The sequence below is a fragment of the Chaetura pelagica genome, unplaced genomic scaffold, assembly GCF_000747805.2.
Source record: "Chaetura pelagica isolate M959 unplaced genomic scaffold, ChaPel_1.0 scaffold596, whole genome shotgun sequence".
In the NCBI taxonomy this organism is placed as follows: Eukaryota; Metazoa; Chordata; class Aves; order Apodiformes; family Apodidae; genus Chaetura; species Chaetura pelagica.
In genome coordinates, this window is record NW_009953725.1 from 480,808 (window position 1) to 503,014 (window position 22,207).

Below are 22,207 nucleotides of genomic sequence, written 5' to 3' on the forward strand. Positions count from 1 at the left end.
GTGATCTGCCCTAGACAGATTTTAAAGTCTCCAGAGGAGACTCCACAACCTCTCTGGGAAGCCTGTTTCAGTGCTCTGTCACTCTCACAATTCTTCCTCATGTTGAGGTGGAACTTCCTGTGCTTGAGTTTGAATCCACTGCCCCATATCCTGTCACAGGGCACAAGTGAAAAAGAGGTTGTCCCTGGCTTCTTGACACCCAGCCCTCATGTATTTTAAGACATTAATTAGATCCCCTCTCAATCTTCTCCCCTCTAGACTGAAAAGACCCAGGTTTCTTAGCCTTTTCTTGTAAGGCAGATGTTCCAGTCCCTTAATCATCCTCACAGCCCTCTGTTGGACTTTCTCAAGTAGATCCCTGTCCCTCTTGGACTGGGGAGCCCAGAACTGGATGCAATACTCCAAGGTAAATATTTTCAACAGAAACATAGGGTATTAGAACAAGCTGGACAGAGAAGCTGTTGAATCTCAGTGCTTGCTTTCTTACTTTCAGAACATGGCTAGTCAGACTTACTGTAGCACTGAAAAAAGTCCTGTTTCAAACGTGCCTTTCAACCACTGAATACAGGGTTCTTTACAAAATTAAATATAAAATCCTGTGAGAATCACCTGTTGTGTTACGGGAATAAAAAATAAATGGAATACAACAACTAATGGTACAGAAGGAACTGACCACAGCAGAGTAGCCATGACTATTGCACTCAAGAGTAACCAAAATACAGCTGTTTAGGAAATTCCACGAGGAGTGGTTTAGTGGGACAGCAGGGTCAATACAAAGGAATAGCTACTACATCCCTATATTTCAGTCCTCTTGCCAACAAGGTGTGCGCAGAAACAGAGACCTGGATACACTGCCTTTTGGTGTTTATGAAATTCACCAGGATTGTGTTAGTAGACATGAAGAAAAATTATACAACCACATGAATAGAAGACAGTACTTCAGAGGTAAAAAGGATCTTTATCACTGAAGAGAAACAGGTATGTGAAGAAACAGTTCCCCTTCGATTTACCTGAACTAATTCTAAGTTTGATAAACGCTTGCATTCCTAACTGATTCTTTAAAATCCAGTACGTAACTTGAATGTGCACTAACTTATGTTCTTATGTGGTCTGTAATTCACACTGCCAGTACCGCTACTTCCATACTTTGGATCTGACTGGTAGTTACCATCAGGTTCCAGGTAGTGATAAACAAAACACTGTTTTCTTCCGGAAACACAACGTAGGGGGATTAACAGCAGAACAAAAAGCAAAAAAGGCCTAGACAGATAACAAGTGTAAAATGTGACTTTCAGCTGTGGTAAGTTAGAAGTAAATTAAAAAAATGAAAACATAGTAAAAATACATTTCAGAAATGTTGCAAGTGTTTCCACATAAAAACTGAGAGACATTCAACACATTCTCAGCTGGAAACTTACCTTTAAAAATAAGGTTTCTGACATCCAGAGCAGCCAGGAAATGCTGACTCCACTCTCTGTGATGCCCCAACATAAGCTATTCTGGCATACTCATTATGGAACCCCAAAGCAGACTGGAGCCAGGATACAGATATGGGGTAAGGACTGAACTTTGGAAGGGAGGGATTTTTTTGTTTGTTTTTAAATAAACTCACACAACCACAATATTAAGCAATTTTATAAGATTTTCTTTAATCTTTACTTTATATCCCAGGGAGATAAAATAAAGAAAATTAGAAATCTTATAAAACCATGTAATATTGTTGAAAAGGGGTGGTGGTGGACGGAGAAAACTTACCTTACCCTTAATAGGCCTGCTCCATTCTGCAACGGGGTTCTGTGGTATGTGTGACATCACCAGTCTAGCATTTTCTAGTGATGTCACACAGAGAGGGAGTTGGTGATCTGCAGCTGCTTTGGACATCAGATACCTAAAGAGAAGAGATCAATAACTTTTTCAATTTAGATATGGATTGATACTGAATGTTCTTATTAGCCAATTTATGGGCCAAATACTAGAATTTCAGACACTTTAATGACAGTTTTGACTGAGTAAGAATATATGATACGTATTCATACTGCATAAACTCATCTATAATTGAAAGTGTTTTTTATTTTGAAAATGCTTAGAGTATATTCTAAAGTAAAAGTTCTTAAAAGTCAGTATCTTGTATTTTACCTTCAGCAAAATCATCCTGAACTCTACAAATATCAACAACTAGCCTCTCATGTTATTTGAAGACTGGGAATGAGCATAGTCAGAAAGAATGACTTGCAGTAAATTATAAACCAAATTAACTCCTAACGTCTCTTAATCAGTTTTATCTTTGAGTGTTTATGGGCAGCTAATGAAAAGACATACCAGCATTCAAACTTGTTTATTTTAAAAAGGATTCAGCTTGCACTTCCATGACCTAGATACCTAATTACACCAATCTGTATTCTAAAATGGTATTCCATATTCTCTTCCTAAACATTTCAAACAAATTAAGTAAAAAAAATGGGGGGAAAGGGGCAAAATTATTACATAAGCCTAACTGCATTGATTAATCTACCACATTTATTTCAGATATACAAACAAAAACACAGCAGAAAGTTTATCATTAACATGATCTTACTATCTTTTGAATCTAACTCAAACACTGAAATAATTCAGCACTGAACTGTCACATTTCACACTTCATTGTAAGAACTTCAAGATGTTAACTAACTTAAACTTCTATAACCCATGAAGAAACTCCATGTATGCAGTATCTTAAACTACTCTTCTAATCTTAACTCCGGATATACAAGTATTTGTCTATTATTCATCTGAACATCTCAAAAACAACTGTTATGTACTGACTGATCAAAATCCAAAGCATTATGAAGTGTTTCAATTATGCAGCAATTAATCTATAACAAAAACGTATGAGTACACCTTCATATCTTTGATGCAGAATCCACACTTTCACATTTGGAGCTGAAAAAGGGTACAAGATAAAAGTGGCTTAAGGAAAGCTTCTTAGCAAACATTTAATGGAGAGCTATCCATACAAGGAAAGGCATGGAAGATCATAAGAATATAAGACAAAATAGTTGTGAAAAAAACCCAGATGATATAGACAGAAAAAGAGATACTGGAGGAATGACACAAAACTGAAGACTTGGACAAAAATATTGAAAGCTAGTGAGATAAGCAGATGACACAAACACCAGAGAAGACATAGTAATTATTGTGGAGAAGTTTTCAAAATTTTAACCCTAAAATTTGCTTTATCCATTCATATTATACAAGTAAATAGCTGGTTGACAACTAAATAGCTGATTGCAATTCCAAAAGCTCCACATGCTTAATCTCTTCTCAAAAGTACAGGAAACAATATGGATGTAAACATGTACATTTCAGAATCAAAATGCAATGTTTTGGGTTCATATTCGGTGTTTTCAAAAGATGCAGGTAGGCCAGAGAGAAGCAATAACTGACCATATGATTTAACAAATCAAGGTTTTGGGACAAAGAATGGAAAAAAAAAAAGGTGAGATACATTACAGATGAAGATGAATAGTAACACAGAATATAAGCTGAATTTAAAAGAAAATGTTTCAACTGCAAGGCATCAAGAAGGTTAATGAAAGTTCTGTTTTCCTAAATATTTATTAAAATAAGAATCTTTGAATTTGCAGTTTAAATATGCAAATGTGTGTTTAAACACAGATTTCTCAGTCTATAGTATTACCTGTTCGCATGTACATTTATGTAAATATAGGAATAGAGATGAAAACAAGCATAACTGAGAACTCCTTACATGAAAAAAATCTCCCAAGCACGGTATATATTTCCCTGGGGAGGGGAAAGGATGCCAGGAGAAGGAAAAAAGGAAGAAAGAATGGGGAGAAGGAAGCCCACCTTCTGTTAAAAAGTGAAGATTCCATTTTTAATTCAGTAATATCAATGATTAATCCAGTAGTAATTAAGTTTTAACAGGGCCTAGATAAGAAGACACAGTAAGTTTTTCGACTTTCTTGTTTGTAAAGTTCACTAAAATATTAGTAAGGTTTCTAATCTATTTTTGATGGTTACATGAGTTTCTGCTTGGGAAGTACCTGTACTGTCTTGTCTAAACACAATCTCCCTGCCAAACATTTCCAAATATATGGTAGGATTTCCTTTCTTTTTACTGTACACAGAGGAGAGATTTTATAACTTTTTATTTAGTAAATGAGCCATTTTGCATTAATTTTGCCACGTATTAACCTATTTTTTTTTTAAATGGAGCAAATAAATGAAGATCCAGAAAGCAGTGTCTTCTCTCAGCTCAGCTACTTCCTAGTAACAAATTTAAAAGCAGCTTATTTGCTGTCTCATTCTGCAGACACAGAAAACATTATATTTCATCCTGGCCCAATATACTCCTTTAAATAGCCTCAATATCCTACAGATTAATTTGTGTCTGAGGTTCTAAATATTTCTGACCTGAATCTGTGGTTTTTCTAACTCCTAATTTTCAGGTGCACTCCAAAATACCTTTTTCTGCAGGTGCAGCAGAAAACCCTAGTTTGATTTCAACCTTTCTGACTCACCTGTTTAAAAGCTGTATCCATTTCCAAAGACAAAGACTTTCACTTGTCTTGGGAAGTAAAGCTATCTAATTAAAACCTTCAGGAATAAGATTAAAAAATGGCAGAATCCAGAAAATTTGTAATAGGAGATTTTTACCTTTTTTCTTACTAAATCAAGAACTTCAGCGTGCTACACACCTCTGTAAAAGAAAATCTTCGATGCATTTCCTCCAAAGCCTAATTATTTGTGAACTTCGCTGGTGTCCTCTGACTAAGTAATTCTCCTTCCCTTCACCTTCATCTGTCTTTTTCTGACTTTGCCTTCCCTCTAGAGACAGTGCTGTCTCCTTCTCAGGAAGGTGAGGTCCTCCCTCCATTTTCAACCAGTCAACTTAACTGTGGCCATCTTTGGTTCCAGCCTCCTTTCTAACTCCCCAGACAGCTATGCACTTAACAACCAGGCTTGCAGGAGATTATTCAAATTTCATGGTGCTACCAAAATAAAATCTTGCATTTCAGCAAACAAGGAATCTTTCAATATTCATGCTTTCTCCAAGACAATTTACATTTGAACATAATCAGGACAATGTCTAGAATTAACTGTCCTTGTCAAAATCCAGTTCATTTTACAATAAACATGCTCATTACAAAGTCATCTTGCAAAATAACATCTGCAAAAAAGCAAAAATTTCACTATGTAATAAGAATCTGCAATCCTGTCAGTTTCATATTACACAATGAAAATAGGAAATTTTTAAAAAAACACAGTTATGCTATGATATTAAACAGTTAAATGCATACAACTGATCTACAGAATAGTTTAATTAACAGTTTCCTGCAAAAAAAAACAAACCCATTACTTCAGATGACAAAAGAAGGTGATTACCTGAAAGGCAATAAAGAGACTTCTATTCTCTCTGCAGCTGATTCTACCTGATACAGAAGACATGAAAAATGGGATCCAAAATGTCAGAAACTGTTATCCTGTACACCAATCAGGGTAGAAGGTGCCACTTTACCATCTCTTTTCATAAAATAAATTGCATGTATTAGACAGAAGACTTTACATTATTTCAAATATAATGGCAAAATAGTTTGCTACCACATTTATTTTTCAAAATTATTTTTCCATCAATACTGCTTCAGGTAGTGGAATTGGGCTACTTTTACTACTTGATTGGTTTGCTAGTTATAGCAAATTTCTAAGAGCTCAAATGCAACTGAACTGTATTGCATATATATATATAGTCCAAATTTTAAGCAAACCCGAGGTAAAACGCAATAAAACCTCAACAGAGTTTTCAGCCAATACTTTCTACTTCAGATTTCTAATTGACTACTGATTGCTTGCAACTTCCTCCACATCTTATCTACTTCAGTATAAGAAACAAACCAGAATCTGTACTAAAATTCTTGTTACTGTAAAGTCTGTTTTTTTCTATTAATTCCACTTTTACTCTTTTATAGTCACACTGCTTTGAACTGAAAGGATGTAACATCAAATGTCCTAAGGAATGAATCAACACTAGAAGATATTCTAGCTTAGACAATCCTTAGGGAGCCATTCTCCATCTGTTCACTAGACAGTGCACAGAGCATTAGAAACAAGTCCTCCAAGTTCACTTTCTACATCTCCCATTTACTCACTTCCAGTCAGGCACTCAAATAAATACTAAATCAGATTGACTTATTCTGTCCTCTCCCTCTTTAAATGTAGTAGTTGTTAAGGAGAGGAACTGTTCATTAGCTGAAGACTTTTTGGAGCACTTGATGGTAATATTATGGACAACTTTACCTGCCACAAAATGGCACTGTTCCTGTCAAAACTAATCCTACTTTCCTTTGCTCCTAGGTACTCATTCCTGTCCTTACAATGGCTCCCCAAAATCGTGGCAGAACACAAGCACAGGTATTTGTGCAACATGATAAATTGCACTGGAAAACTGATCTGGGTTACAAAAACCTTACCAGCTGTCAAAAAGTAGTTAGGTTTATCATAGACTAACTCTCCCACCATGCAAGAATTTTGCTATCCTCTTTGTGGGGTAGCACAAGAAATAAAAGCTGCCAGTGACACAGAGTAAGATTTATTTATTTCACAGCAGTTTTGGCTTATGTCAATTGAAAATTTATGTGAAATTCCTGCCTCACTTCAGAACTATAGCTGGAGTTCAAAAGTGAAGCAGTCCAGGAAAAGATAATATCAAGACAGCGTTGAACTTTAAAGGACTGAGGTGAAATTTCTTTTTCTGTCTAAACAGTTAAGGCAAACTGATACTAAGATAAATCACACCCCTGTTAAAACCAGCTCTCCAGTAATCAAAAGTGCAAGAATTTTTAAGTAAAAAAAAAAATCATCATCATAGCTAATTCAAAAGAAAATACACAGGTACAAAAGAGTACAGAACCAAACTGTTTACATCAACTGAACAGTTTGGGCTAAAAGTGTCTCATGTCTTTTCTTGGCTTATGCTGGTGTTCTGAAAAGTATCAGATAAAATCAGTCCAACTAACTACAAAAAATATGGGAAAACAGTATGTTTACTCATGTTAAAAAGTCTTAAGAGCTCAGATCTCCTATTAAATCCTCCAGGATTTCCAAGTTCTGGACATGGAATTCATTTTACATACTCTAGAATGGTCTCTTAGGAAACAGAGGGCAGTTAAGACTTAAAAAAAGGTTATACTTCAATGTCTTTATAAAAATTAGACAAGTTTTATTTTTATTGTATGTTAATATTTAACATAAGCTTTAAAGCTTGCCATGAGGGTGTCTCTCAGTAGCATGTGCTAACAACTACTAAAACTGGAATTACTGAGCAGGTTAGAGAGGAAGAAAAAAGATCCCTATGGCTTCACCTTGGTCACTACTACAAACAAAAATCAAGACAGTTACCAACAAGTAGTAAGAACACCACCATCTTTGGGTGAAAACAAGAAAGAAGTCTATGAACAGCATAAAAGTTAATTCCATGATACTAAAATAAGCTTTCACATTATGTCAAATTTCCACCTTCAAATTAGAAAGATTTTTTATTTGATTGATGAGACACTTAAGTAAAGCTGAAAAAAACTCTTCTGGAGGCTTCTGAAATAGCCACTGTAATCTGTTTGAGCTGAAGAATGAAAATCTGCATTTCCTCCAGTTTTTAAAGATACCTAACCTGATTACACAAGATGTTAAGATATTAAAACTAAAATTATAATTACTTTCCTTGCAAGGAGAAACTTCATTTTAGCAAGCCAAGTTTATTAACTATTATCTAGTTTAACATCTATTTGAATTTTTAGAAAGCAAATATGAAAATTGCCAAATAATTATTTTTAAAAAATCAATACTTCACTGTTTCCTTATCCTTTCTTCAGCAATTAATCCTAGCCTTCTTTCTTCACATAAAATTTCTAACAACACAAGTGTTTAGGGACCCAGAATCTCACCTATACTAAGATTATTGATATGCTTATGTGCACTCTTATTTTTTGGCTTTTTCTTATATTGTTGACATAGTCTTTCTGATAACCTCATCATAAAACCAACTTGCAATTTTGCAACTACAAAATAGTTTCAAGTTAAGCCTGGTTTTATTTGTTTGAATATTTTAACAACTATTACACTAGGTATCTTCCCTGAAATTTGTCTTTAGAGTTCTAATGTACATTGCTTCTCACCTACCATATCTCTCTCCTCTATTTAAATAATTTAAGAATAAATTGTTTCTGCAGAAGACTGAAGACATTCACAGAAGTTAACAGGCTAACTAAGGTACAGAAAAAGATGGTATTTTTAACTACTACTGTTCATAGAAATAACTCAGAAATGCCTACCAGAGGTTTAATAAACAAAACTGCAATGGAAAAGAGTAAGTCTTAAGCAGAATTCACTGTATAGGGCCACTTAAATTAGTCTCATATATGTATTTAAAACCATCCACCATCTTGATGAGAATCAGTGCCTCCTACAGTACCTTAAAATGTTGGATTCTCTTGTCCAACCAGTATTACTTCAAGGTTTTCAGCTGCACAGACTGAATGATGCAGTGTACATGAAAAAAAACTGCATCTCAATCTGGTATAAAAAGCCAGATAGTGCGTTTTCCTGCACAACCTACTAAAAATGTTAAAAAAAAAAAGTTAATAATTTACTTGCAAACAAAAGGAGTTGGGAATCCTAATAAGTAACCAAAAAGTTCAGAGAAGATCTGATCAACAATGCATAGGCAGATATAAGAACTCCATCCTCTAAATGCTTATTAGGGAAGAGTTTGTCCTCAGGGAAGAACAGTCACATGTCTAATAGAAATGAAGTACTCCTTCTAAGGTACTACCACAATCCACATTTTTTTTGGCAGTGAAAACTATTAACACAGTTATTAAATTTACTTATAAAAACATTGTGAACAAAGCACTATATACAGAAATATTAAGATTACAGTCTCCAAGTATCAAACTTAAGAGGTTTCATGCAGGTACTGAACACGCATAAAATCCTCAGTTGACAGGCCTCAACAAGTAACTGGCACCATTTTATACCCATACAAGAGAAAGCTTTTAATGTCACGTACCGATTTCTTTTTAATGTCCTCCAGATCTTTGAGTTCATTCTCAATCTTTGTGATTAATTCCCTGAGTTCATCAAGATTAGTGCAAATAAGCTAAAAAACAAATGAACACAAACACTTGGTAATGTGGGACTTGGAAAATGTATAAAAAATTTAAATAAAATCTAAAAGCACATTTTACTACTTAGTGCCACAATTTGATTTTTATTTTCTTACAGCATTTTTAATGTCAAAAAATAGGACTTTTGGAAAGAAAAAAGCTAATAAGAAAATACTTCACTCTTCAGGCATAAGCCATATCTCTGCCTGTAAGCTTCCATTAAAAAATGTAGGTATTTTCTTAAACTTTCTGTGAAAGACAACTACATTTGTCTCAAGTATAGTAATGAGTTGGAACAGGTTTGAGTACAAACAACTCCCTGGTGAATTAAGGAGTACTAGCTTCAGGCTATGCTGTGTTTATAACATAAATAAACTTGTTACAATTTTTTCCTGAAGACAACTTCATATGTTTACACACATTATTCCTGAAAGATAACCTAGCCATGTGTGCGAAATCCGCCTGGCTTTGTACCTTTTGAAACAGTATTAAATTATTCTTTTTTCTGTCTTTAGAAAATGTTTTTTTTACTTTTTTTTCCTTTCAGAATATGGATGCTATCTTCTTGAAAAAAATCTGTATGTTTTGCCTTACCATAACTTAAGGAAACTATTAAGCTATTAGGTTCTTTCAGGTTATCGTATGCTAAGACTTGCTTCTTTCTGAACACCCTTGGGTGGAACTGTTTTCCATTTACTACCAAGAAGATGTTGAAATAATTGTTGAAACAGAAAAAAAACACCACAAAAATGAAATTGCTATTTTTTCCTCCCTCAGTCAGTAATTTGTAACAATATATTTTTAGTTCAATTATACATGAAGCATTAGATTTGCACCAAATTTGTATTAAGAAAACTTTGTTTCATTATTAAAAACACAGAACTGACACTTTCAGCAAAATACATACATTTCAGAAACCTCAAAGATACACATGTTGTTATTTTCATAATGCTTGTGTGCATTTGAGAGCTTTGGGGAACTGGAGTGACAAACTAAGATTTACAGTGTTCACATGTCAAGCTTAAAATAGCATGCAAATAAGAAAATTGGCACTATCTTGCTGTAGACAATGTATGTAAACTTAAACTTCTCTCTTAACACAGGAAACAGTATTACTATGTGTAACTTGACTAGGTTCAACATGTGCTCTATCCTGTGCTTAACAGAGTTCCAAAAACATAAGATGCAAACTGAAAGCCAAATGGCTTCTCTTCTCCTACCTAGGCTACAAAGAAATTTATGGTACTGTATGATACAAAAAGGTGCAAGTTTTTCACATTAAATCATTGGCAAAAGTCAATAAAGGCATGGATAAAGATTACCCCTATGCAATTATAATCTACTCCTTTTGACTATATACCTGATAGGTTGGTTTTTAATACTTATTACTGTCATTTATTTTCTCCTATGAGATACATTTAATTCATTTACCATTGATCAAAGATAAAGAACTATGAACCAAAGAAAGATACTGTTTTAGTTTGCTAGATTTGGGTGAATTTCTCTCTAGGAAGTCACTTTCAGAATGGCAAGAGTTTCCAAGGAGAAGAGTGATTTCAGTATCGGTACTTGAATGCTGTCCTGGAAAAAACAACTCTAACATAAAAAGCTCCTACATGTCATCAGACAATTCATGCAGGCAAACTTTTCACAGTTCTGTTTCTCATTTTCAAAACAGTCACTTGAGACATAGGGATCAGATTTGCAAAACTGTTATACAATGTTGCAAAATATATAAACGGGAAAACCCATGCAAATAGAAAAAGTTTAGTTGTCTTGCGGCTGGAGGTGACAGGGAGAGTAATCAAATCCCTAGGTACTAATTTTCAGAGGAAGTGTACGTTTGAGACTTATATCTGTGCGGCAGTTACACCCAATGGAAAAACAAGGAAGGTAACAGCAGCTTAGGTCAGAGGACTCACTGCCACAATGAATTTAGTATTTTAAATACTCCAATAATATTCTGAAAACCACTATAAGAAGGTTCAAGAAGAAATGTATATTGCATCATTGATAGTGAGGTTCAAGATGTAGCATTAAAGATACACACTAATTGGGAAGAACCTGTTTCTGAAACTTTTCTCATTTGTGTTAGCATTTCTCACCTTAAAGAATGAAGACAGCACTGTGAAGCAAAGATTAAAAGAACAGTAACCAAAGTGCAGTGATTTTGTATGACCATTTTGATATGGCTGCTGTTTCTCATAATGACACTCTTAACGTATGTTTCAGTGTTCCTTGCTCATGGTTGTTAATTGGATGAATTCAGCAATTCAGTTTTCTGCAAACAACAGTGCCTTTCTAAATTGATTTGTGTGTTTTAGCAGGTAAGTTAACGTGAAGGCAATAAAAAAAGACAATATTACAATCTAACAATTCTGTCACATTTTTATAGCTCACTGGTAGTTTTACATTCTGTTCTTAAAGAACATGATTTCTAATCATCATAATGAGAAAGAATCTGAAGAGAAAAAGATGTTTCTCTTATGATTTACCAAACGTAGTGGAAGATTAGTCCTTGTTCTCTAGAACACTGCACGGTGGCTTAAACATTCAGACTGTAAACATTTCCACTGAAGTACAAATCATGTAATTAGACATATTCACATCAGGCACAGCACTTATTCCATATGGGCTTAATTTTCCTAGGCAATAAACATGCTGTTTTTCACCTGAATACAATGAAACTTTCAGGTATTTTTAGGATTCCAGTAAATTTTCAAATTCCATGTACAACTTTCCTGTTAGGATACAATCTCAGATCACAGTAATTGGTCAGACTCCCACTGACTCCTAGAACTTCAAGTGGGTAAAGTGGGTAAAAATAATTTTTTGTAAGGAAAGACAGAAGGACCAAGCTCTATTCTAACTTTGGACTCTTCCGTGATGCGTTTCTCAGCATTTATAAATTATCTTTACAAAAACCAATCCAAACTGTGGATCTATTATTGAACACAAACCTAATTTGTTCCCCCAAATCACTGATGTTCCCTCTTTGCCCATCTTCAGCCAATCTTTTAACTCCTTATCTTCAGGTTATGCTTGTAATGATCACAGAGTCATAAGATAGTTTGGGTTGGAAGGGACTCTTTAAAGTTCATCTAGTCCAACCCACCCTGCAGTGAGCAGGGACATCTTCAGCTAGATCAGGTTGCTCAGAGCCCTGTCCAATCTGACCTTGAATGTGTCTAGGGATGGAACATCTACCAACTCACTGGGCAACTTGTCCCAGTGTTTCACCACACTCCCTGTAAAAAACTTCTTGTGTTTAGCCTAAACCCACTTTCTTTTGGTTAAAAAACTACTACCCTTGTCCTGCCACAACAGGCCCTGCTAAAATTTTGTCCCCATATTTCTTACAGGATTGTAATTATGACTGTAAATTACAGTTTTATTTCCTATGAACCTGCTATTTTATTGTTGCCTTCTCCATGTTGGGAATGTCCAGATAGCCGTCTTTCAAGATATGCATTTAATATAGACTACAGCTGATAAACTGTTAAAACACAGTTAAAAAGAAAAGCTGAAGTTAGCTCAGTTCTCTAAAATGTGTGCATTCCTTTTTTCCTTATATGTAGGTCTGCACAGCTATATGTGAGGGGAAAGAAGGGAAGAGTTAGACAAAGCACTTGTTACCAAATCTAAATGTACTTTATAACTAGAAGAGAAACCAAAGAAAACATCAGTGTCCCTTCTGTACAGCAATATAATTACTGTTATTTATTTTAAACATTAATAAGCAACAGTAATAATAGGGTTGGAACTTAGAATTTTTTTTAAAAGGAAACATGCATCAGACAACTAACAGAGCTGTACACTCTGCCCTCCAATATTTTTCAAAATACTAAAAACAGGACATGTTTTATGTGTGTTTTTATTTGCCAAAGATAATTTAATTTGTATCTGCTTTTGTTTTGGATTTGTTTTCTCTTTTGTTTGTATTTTGAGTTGTTTTTTTCAGAGCAGCCTCAAGATAAAAAATTATTGTAAGGTCTGAAACCACATGCAAGGAAGGAGTGAGGTTCACACCTATGCTTACACTGCTTTGTCCATGACTTTCAAACTATGATAGAGAGCAGAAAATATGTGCAGTATGTTCCTCAAATGGTTGTTTAAAAATGGCATTATGTTAGAATTAAGTAGTACAATTATGTCCTGATTTTTTTTTGTTAGTAATTGATTTTAATGTATAATTTGGGTCACTACACACATTAGGGGATTTATTCAGACTAATTTTCTCAGTTTTGATGTCAAGTTACGATTTTCAGGTAAATGATCTATACTTAAGTAGAGGATCTAGTCTTATGAAATGAAGTGCCTCATGGCATATTTTGTTTGGTCTGGTTTTTACATTTGTAGGCTAGATGTAAAGCATCTTACACATTTTCACCAAAAGAACTGACGTTTAGATAGAAATAGCAATAGTCTGCTTATGCCCTCCCTGGAATACCTCACAGGGCCTGTATACACCCAAGATGTTTTACCAGATATTAAAAAATACATTCTTACTTTCAAACAGTTACATAAATTCATAAAGTTTCACTACCCAACTGTGTGGAGCAGAGTAACTTTAAGCATACTTTACTAGGCTCTAGAAGTCTTACTAGCATGCTAAATATGTTTTCATATTTGCAAATACTTTAATTTTTTAAAATACTTTTTTAATATTGCAAATACAACAGTCATACTAGTCCTGCCTGTCCTCTTGAAAAAGGCAGGTTAAATTGTTAAGGAGTTCTCTGGTAAGATTAAATTGCTCATACTAACTGATCTTAGTGTCACCTAAAACAGAGAAAAAGCTTAGCTTTGATCAAAAGAGCAAGTAATTATTTTGTTACATTTAATTAACATTTTAAATAGTTGTAAGAAATTATGATAATTTTACACTTAGATCTATACACATACAGTTTACCTTGGCTAGATAAAAAGTTGGGCTAAGTTTTCAGCAATGTTTTAGACTATTAAATGTAGTAGTTTAGTACTGTAAAAAATTATTTCTAACTTAACTGTACACCCATGGCACGGAGGCAATATCCTGGGAAAAATAAAATCTTTATACACTCCCTATTTTTTTATCTGAGATAAATATATATATATACACACATACATCAACCTTTTCTCAATATTGACCAACCGATTTGATCATCAGAAATTCTATTAACTCTATGTAAAACACATCATCATCATGGACTAACATTATTCAGTGTGAGGATTTTACAGAACAGCTATGATTTAATGTGAGACCACTGCTAAGAACAGCATAGACTGCTTTCTGAAAAAAAAAAATATTATAGCCAAAGGACAACTGCAATCCAAGTAGGCATGTGACTTTGAACTGAAGTACTCTCACACTTCTACCATAGTATCATAACACTATATTATATTTAGCACTCTTTTCTTACTGCTCTCTGGTCTAAAGGTCTTGTGCAGATAAAAGCTACAAACAAGATGAGAACAGGAGCTTATATTTTTTTCACCTTCAGTAATCAGGCTAGAATTCAGTTCAAGACCACAGTGTCACACCTCATTAAAAACCCACATAATTTAAGCCCAGAAAATTTTATCTACCTTAAAAATTAAAAAAAACTATTTTTTACAGGTTTAAACCTGTAACGTATTTATCTGGGATCTTAACCAATACTGTAAAAAAACGTGTAAACTGCAAACAACAAAAAATGCTAAAACATTCTCCAAGAAAAGGGGAAATGTGCTTTTGAAAACACTATCAGATTAAACCATATGAACTAGAAGAAGGAAAATAATATTTGAATAGCGTTTCCAAGGTCTCTATCAGAAACGAAAAGACTTTTTTACAGACATTCAGATTTCAAGTGCTTTAAACAAAAATTAAAATAATTTACCTGAAATTCTGGTATGGTAGACTTTGTGACACCTTTCCTCTTCTTTGGGATTGCTTTTTTAGATACCGATTTTTTTCCTTGCAAGATTAAAAGAGAAAAGCTTCATAATGCTGTTTGCTGTACTTCATTAATAAAACCAAATTACATACAGACTTGAAAGTTAAACTGTAACCAACAGATGACTGACAGTAAGTCATATAAACATGATGAATCAGAACTAGACTCAGTAAGAGCAAACATTAAAGTACAAGTATCTGTGTAAGGCAGTCTTTTTGTAGGGGGAAAAAATGGAAGAGAAAAAAACAACACTACAATGTTCAAAATATATCACCTAAAAATTTGTCTTAAAAGAAACATTCACACCACTGCTCTTAAAGGAGTGAAACACAAAACTTCTGTCACAAACTTACAAAATATAGCACCTTACCTGCAAGATTTGTTTTCTGACAGTGTTTGACCACACATTAGGGTATGGACCTCTGTATCTTTCAATAAAAAATATCCTTAAAGCACAACCAATATCAAGAAATCCCCAAATAAATCTACTGAATTTACCAATGAAATCAGATTACTGATTTGTTTTTCCTGGCTGTGGCAAAACCTACCATTTCAGAAGAAAGCAAACATCTTCCTATAATGCCCTTCATACACCCAACTATGCTATATAAGAACATGGATACAACTAAAAATCTCCTTAAAGGTAAGGCAAGTCCTTTTCTGCCTATAGTATCAGGGTTTACAAGACATACACATTTCTCTGATTAAGTTGTTGTATCCCTAAGCCATGTATGCAAGATAATGGAGCTTCTTACATGGTTATCTCTACATCCACATGGTAAACTGAAACAAACACACTTCTGACCTGTTCATTCAGGCCAAAGCCATTACTCTAACTTTGAATGCTCACATTCAGGAGCATTGAACAATTGAACAATTGAAAACCTTGAAAAAAATAAAAGTATGTGGAATGCAAAGTATGTGGAATTCATTGTCAAACAGAATCATTACAGCCACTTGGTTAATGAAACTACTGGCAGGAATTTAATTTAATTTTGTCCTAATAGATGCTTGTGTGTGCAAATGCATAAACATACACCTATTCAAAGATGCCTAGGCATCTACATTTTCAGTTTATTACTCTATCCTATTATAGTTTATCACACTGTGAGTTTCCTGAACATCTTAACTGAATCTGAAATAAAACACACTTAAGAGACAGGGCATAGGGCTTGAAGGATTTAGATTAGAAACTACACACTGAACGCATAACAAAACTTTAAGTCCTCAACTACCAAATATAAACCACTCAGATATCACATTACAGAATAAGTGATAAAACAGAGATAAATGTTTATTAGAACAATGACTCAAAAGTTTTGACAATAGGCAAAAAAGTCAGCACTTTTGTTAGGTACTTCATTAATCCAGCTGCACTAAAAACTAATTGTTACTACTGAGAACAGTGCTGTCCATTGAATAAAATAAGAAAACCTCTAATACAAGCTTTCATGACAAACTGACTCAAAAAGAAATCTGGTCATATGTTGCTTCCTTGTTATAGACCTGTAAAAGAATGTTATCTGGGAAGAACATGGGCCAGCTAGAATGTTTTCCTTATTTACAAAACCAAAGGTTTGAATATTATTAAAAATTTTAATTTTATTTTCAATAAATATTTTCAAAAATATTTTCAATAGCTCTTTTGGCAAATATTTAATTCAATATTTTCAGAATTAAGTGCTGTATGATGCAGTGTACTTCAAAAAATAACAGACATATGCTGTTTTTCCCCAATATTTCTTTCTGAAAAAGGGGAAAAAATTGTTAGCAATAATTGTAAAATATATGACAAAATTAAAAGAAAGTGAATGTTTCTTCCTTTGCAGCAGCATCCAAAAAAGCATGCATTGGGGAAAATACGAGATAACAGACCGAACAACTATTAAAAAAGATTTACTAGAAGCACAAGGAAAACAAGCCTTACCTTCTGTGTAAACTGAATCAAGTAAAACAAAGTTTTTGAAAATAGAACATGACATATGGGTCATCATAAAGCATGCCTACTAGAATATATGTACCATAAGACTTACACAGTTCCAAGACTGCCATCTGCCATGAACTGAGAATGTATCTGTAGAGAGCAGCACCATAGCCTCTTTTCCACTTTATGCCTATACACTTCAGAAAGCCTATGGTGCAGGCACACATCACATAGCAAAAAATAAGACGACACAACTTACATTTGCACAATGGGAGAGAATATATACAGCAAACTAATTTTGTCAAAGTCATCTTCTACCTTAATATCACCCTTATAAAATTGAAATTCAGAAGAAATTATAGCAATAGTACTGGTAACATCTCTCTTTTTAAAAATAGTAATCCCTCTAGGTTTCAAAAAAGAGTATTTTTGTTTACCAAGTTTTAAAAGAAACATTTTCTTTTTTAGCTTTTCAAGGAAAAACACAAAGAATGTTATGGAAAACTTTTCATTTAAACTTTCATTCATGAGACGATATAGCTGCACCTGTGTTAAGTTTCTGAATTTACTAGCTAAAAATATTCCAATTCACTTACCTTTAATGCAGAAAAATCTTTGGAAAAAATTAACCAAGGATCAGATTTCCACAATAAAAGCCTACTGACATCTGCTAGTTTAGATTCTCAAACTGCAAGCTGACATGTTCAGCAAAGCCAACAGCAACTGTAAGGAGATGTCACCGTCTACCAATTATCCGCTACTGGCCCTGTCACACATCACATAACCACGTGAACATTTTAGCCATGCCACCACAGAGCTTCAGCTGCCAGTATGAGGTAGGTATAGATTCAGTATGAAGAATAAAATCAGTAAGGGACTGAACAGCCATCTAGTGTGAGTGGCAGCTCCTCAAACCACTCCACACTGTGGTATGCTACCCATAATCTTAGATAGTTTATTTAAAATCTCTGACATTACTTACTTCAGCAGATGAAGTAGCATTTCTGACAACAGCCAAATTAATACCTTTTGGAGCGTATTCAGTGTACAAATATATTTAATTGCTGACTGAAAGCATAAGAATTAGAAAACACACCTAAGTACTTCTAATAAGAAAGTTCTTCAGGTCACCTATTCCAATTCAAGGCACCCTATTTGCTTCCCACCTCTCAGTCCCCAGGTTTTACTGTTCATAATTTATAAACCACTTAACAAGAGTTCTACACACAGAAAAAACAGTAAAGTCATTTCAGTACAAAAAATTCTCAGAGGGGCAAGAGGAACAGTGGCTTAATAAATACATTTTTATTTTTAGAGGTCTTCAAGTCACAGCTGACCTGGTCTAGTATTTTTAACAGTCCTGCTTCACACAGGGAGTTGTAATAGGTGATGTCCAGATGTTCCTTCCAAACAGCTTTTCTATGGCTTTGTGACTCTTTAAATGACTGTGTTGCACAGTATTAGTGCCAAATATGTAAGAATCAATAACTCAGAACTGTACTACACAAAAGGAAGAACGTAAGACAATGGTTTTGTCCAATCAATTTCTTTACACTTCTCCCAGATCATGTAAGAATGAAATCAGAAAAAAACACAGTTAAAGAAAAACAAACAAACAAACAAAGAGTTTCCCAGACTAAAACAGGAAGTCCAAAGAAAATAATGATCTTGAAAAAGCTGAAGAGGCCACCTTTTCCAACATTTGCAACTACATAGGCCTGTTGTTAAGCCTACTATCTTGTGGCACTAACAGTGGCCTCCCTACAGACCAACAGCTACAATGCTAGATTATTTTTTTTTTGTGGACTAGAGAAATACTTGCTTGGACAAATGTTTTGTAAATATTGATAAATATTTCTTTTTATTTTCTCTCCCTCCCTCCCCCCCCCCCCATAAAAGGTTTACTTCCTTTTGATACAAAGTTCAATTTCAAACAGTCTCTGGGAAGAAAAAAAAAGAGCTTTCTTGCCCCTTATAACCTACTTTGGTGCAAACTGAACTGTTCTAAAGGTAGGAAATGTCAGCCTGCATTATTCTTGTGTAACCTTACATTCACCCACTATGGTGATTTCGCTGTGCCACACTTACTATGTCTCCACACTGCCTTTTCCAATAGACTCCACATATTCGTTACATTTCAGTTCAGAGGGGAAAAGAGTACAATTCATTTTACCTTGGGCAGAAGTTGTAACTACCATCTCTTTTCCACTCCCATGCTGCAGCCATTTCCAATGGCAATGGTTTGAAGCTTAAAGAGGGGGGTTCCGGTTGGACATTAGGAAAAAAGTTCTTTCCTGTGAGGGTGCTGAGATACTGGAACAGGTTGCCCAAGGAAGTTGTGAATACCTCACCCCTGGAAGGGTTCAAGGCCAGGTTGGATGGGGCATAGAGCAACCTGATCTAGGAGGAGGTCCCTTCCATCCCTAGCTATTCTAGCCCCATTCTATTCTTGTTCTAGCCCCATTCTATTCTTGTTCTATTCTAGCTAAATCATTCCTGGAATGGGATTAGGGAGGAGACAGATACAGACAACTAAGGCAAGAGCACTCCTACGTTTTGTGAATAAATCAAGACTGTGCAACAAAGTCCTTTTCATTCTCTACCAGAGCATAAAGGGAAAACACAAAATCACTTTATTCTTCAAACTACAATAAATTTTATACTAAATTAAACTATAATCCTGTTATCTGTGAATAGAAAACAAAACTATCATTTTGAGGTAATATTTCTCTCCAATAACACGCTACCTAATATACCTAGAGCTGGAAGCATCAGAAGCTCAGTCTGCACATTCCCTGACTTTACCTTCTGAAACAAATCATGTGGATATTAAATTGAAACATGTGCAGTTGTATAACGTTCTATCATGCCACTGTTTTTTCTGAATGAAAACATGCCTTCTTGGAGCAGAAATGCAGTAATATACGTGTTTTCCACAGTAAACTTAGCTGATAAAGCCCTAACTCATCTTCCAAAAAAGCTGCATAAAGTGGATTCCACAGATGTTATCTGTTAATAGACATGCAGGCTAACTAACAAGGTAACATAATGACTAGTTTTGAGTATTCAAAAAACCCACTGGAGATATTAAATGAAAGTAAAACAGCAGTCATCTTAAGTTGGTCTTGCCATCTGAGGGCAAAGAACAGGGAATAAATACATAAATTATATTTAAAATCTCTTCTAGTCTTATTTTAGAGACATAGAAAGGTGCAAAATAAACCACTAAGCCACAGAAATGCTCCTAAAATTTGTAACTACGTCAGCAAAGACAACATAACCTATTTATAACTTAAAATAAACCATTTTGACTTGAAGACAGGAACATTTTTAGAGCTCTACTGAAACTTTTTGCTATGAACTATGGTATTTGAGTCCTTGTGGCTTCTTCTTGAATGACAAAAGCAATGTCAATCCATGCTTCAAATTATAAAGTGACAATATAGAACAATTTTAAAAAAAAGTATTTTAATTTTTTTATTAAAAATGAAATTTTGCAGCATATGAGGCTCTGCTGCATTTCCCACAGATGTGTGTCACATCAAACACTAACTCAACAGTAATTGCTATGATAAAATGAAGTTAAGTTAGCCTCCTCCAACTGCAAGAATTCCTGTTTTCTTGTTAAATTCTAACATCAACTGCACTGTTTTCAAATTGAAAAAAACAATCTGAATTTTCCTGTTACAAATTTGTATGACATTTCATGCCTTTCAAACATGAATGCCTTTCAAAAAAGGAAAGGTGCTATGGTGGACCTTACTCTCAGGAACAGAGATGGGCTGGTTGACGATCAGTAAAATGTATTGACAGATTAGGCTGCAGTGACCATGACATGGTTGAATTCAGGATCCTTGGGGTAGCAAGGAAAGAGAAAAGCAAGCTCACTACCCTCAATTTCAGAAGAGCAGACTTTGTTCTCATCAAGAATCTGCTTGGTAGGGTACAGCGGGACAAAGCCTCAGAGGGCAGGGGAGCCCAGGAAAGCTGGTCTGTATCCAAGGATCACCTTCTCCATGCCCAGGAGCAAGGTATTCCAACAAAGAGGAAGGCAGGCAGGAGTGCCAAGAGGCATGTGTTCATGAGAAAGGTGCTCCCGGCCACAGTTAGATGTAAAAACAAGGTTTATGGAGAGTGGAAGCAGGGATAGGTATCCTGGGAGAACAGACAAATTGTCAGAGAAGTAAGGGACTGGATTAAGGAAAGCAAAAGCACAGAGACTAGTGGATCTGGCCAGAGATGTTAAGGGTAACATGAAAAATTTCAGCAGGTATGTCAACAATAAGAGGAATATGAGGGGAAATGTGGATCCACTCCAGCAGGAAGCTGGAGACCTGGCCATGCAGGATATAGAGAAGACTGAGGTACTCAAGGACTACGTGGCCTCAGTCTTTACCCACAAGGGCTCTGGTCACACCATCCAAGTTATAGAAGATAAAGGCAGGGACTGGGAAAAGATCCCCCCACTGTAGGAGAAAAGCAGGTTTAAGACCACCTGAAGGCACTCAAGTCCATAGGACCTGAGAGGATTTATCCAAGGCTCCTGAAGGAACTGGCTGAGGAAGTATCAAAGCCACTGTCCATCACATATGAAAAGTCTTGGCAGTCTGGCAAATTTCCCACTGACTGGAAAAGGGGAAACATCACCCCTGTTTCAAAAAGAGAAAAAAGGAAGACCCAAGGAACTATAGGCCAGTCAGTCTCACTTCTGTGCCCAGCAAGACCATGGAGCAGATCCTTCCAAAGGCTCTGCTGAGGCACATGGAAAATAAAGGGTGAGGGGTGACAGTGAACACGGCTTCAAATCACAGCAAATCCTGCCTAAATTGGGGACCTTCTATGATGGGGTCACAACATTGGTGGACAGAGGAAAAGCAATTGACATGATCAACCTCGAGCTGTGCAAAGCTTTTGACAATGTCCCACATGACATCCTGTTTTCTGAACTAGAATAATATAGATTCAATGGAACTGGCTGGATGGTCATACTCCAAGAATTGTCATCAATGGCTGGAGATCATCTCCATCAATGGATGGAGACCACTGACAAGTGGTGTTCCTCAAGGGTCGTTACTGAGACTGATGCTGTTTAACAAAATGCAAGTTCAACAAAGCCAAATGTAAAGTTATGCCCCTAGGTCAGGGCAATCCCAAGCACAAATACACACTGGATGGAGAATGGATTGAAAACAGTCCAGAGGAGAAGG

General features: G+C 35.2%; 1 protein-coding gene across 1 annotated transcript in view; it reads right to left on the reverse strand.

Annotated features, from left to right (window-relative positions):
* The window catches only part of KIAA2026 (KIAA2026 ortholog), a gene marked incomplete at its 5' end in the record, with an annotated part of 52,676 nt that overhangs the window by 13,598 nt on the left and 16,871 nt on the right, over nt 1-22,207 (reverse strand). The window contains 2 exons of the mRNA XM_010000653.1: nt 9,062-9,151; nt 15,020-15,096. Coding sequence (XP_009998955.1) covers nt 9,062-9,151; nt 15,020-15,096 — 167 coding nt within the window. The remainder of the gene's footprint in view (nt 1-9,061; nt 9,152-15,019; nt 15,097-22,207) is intronic.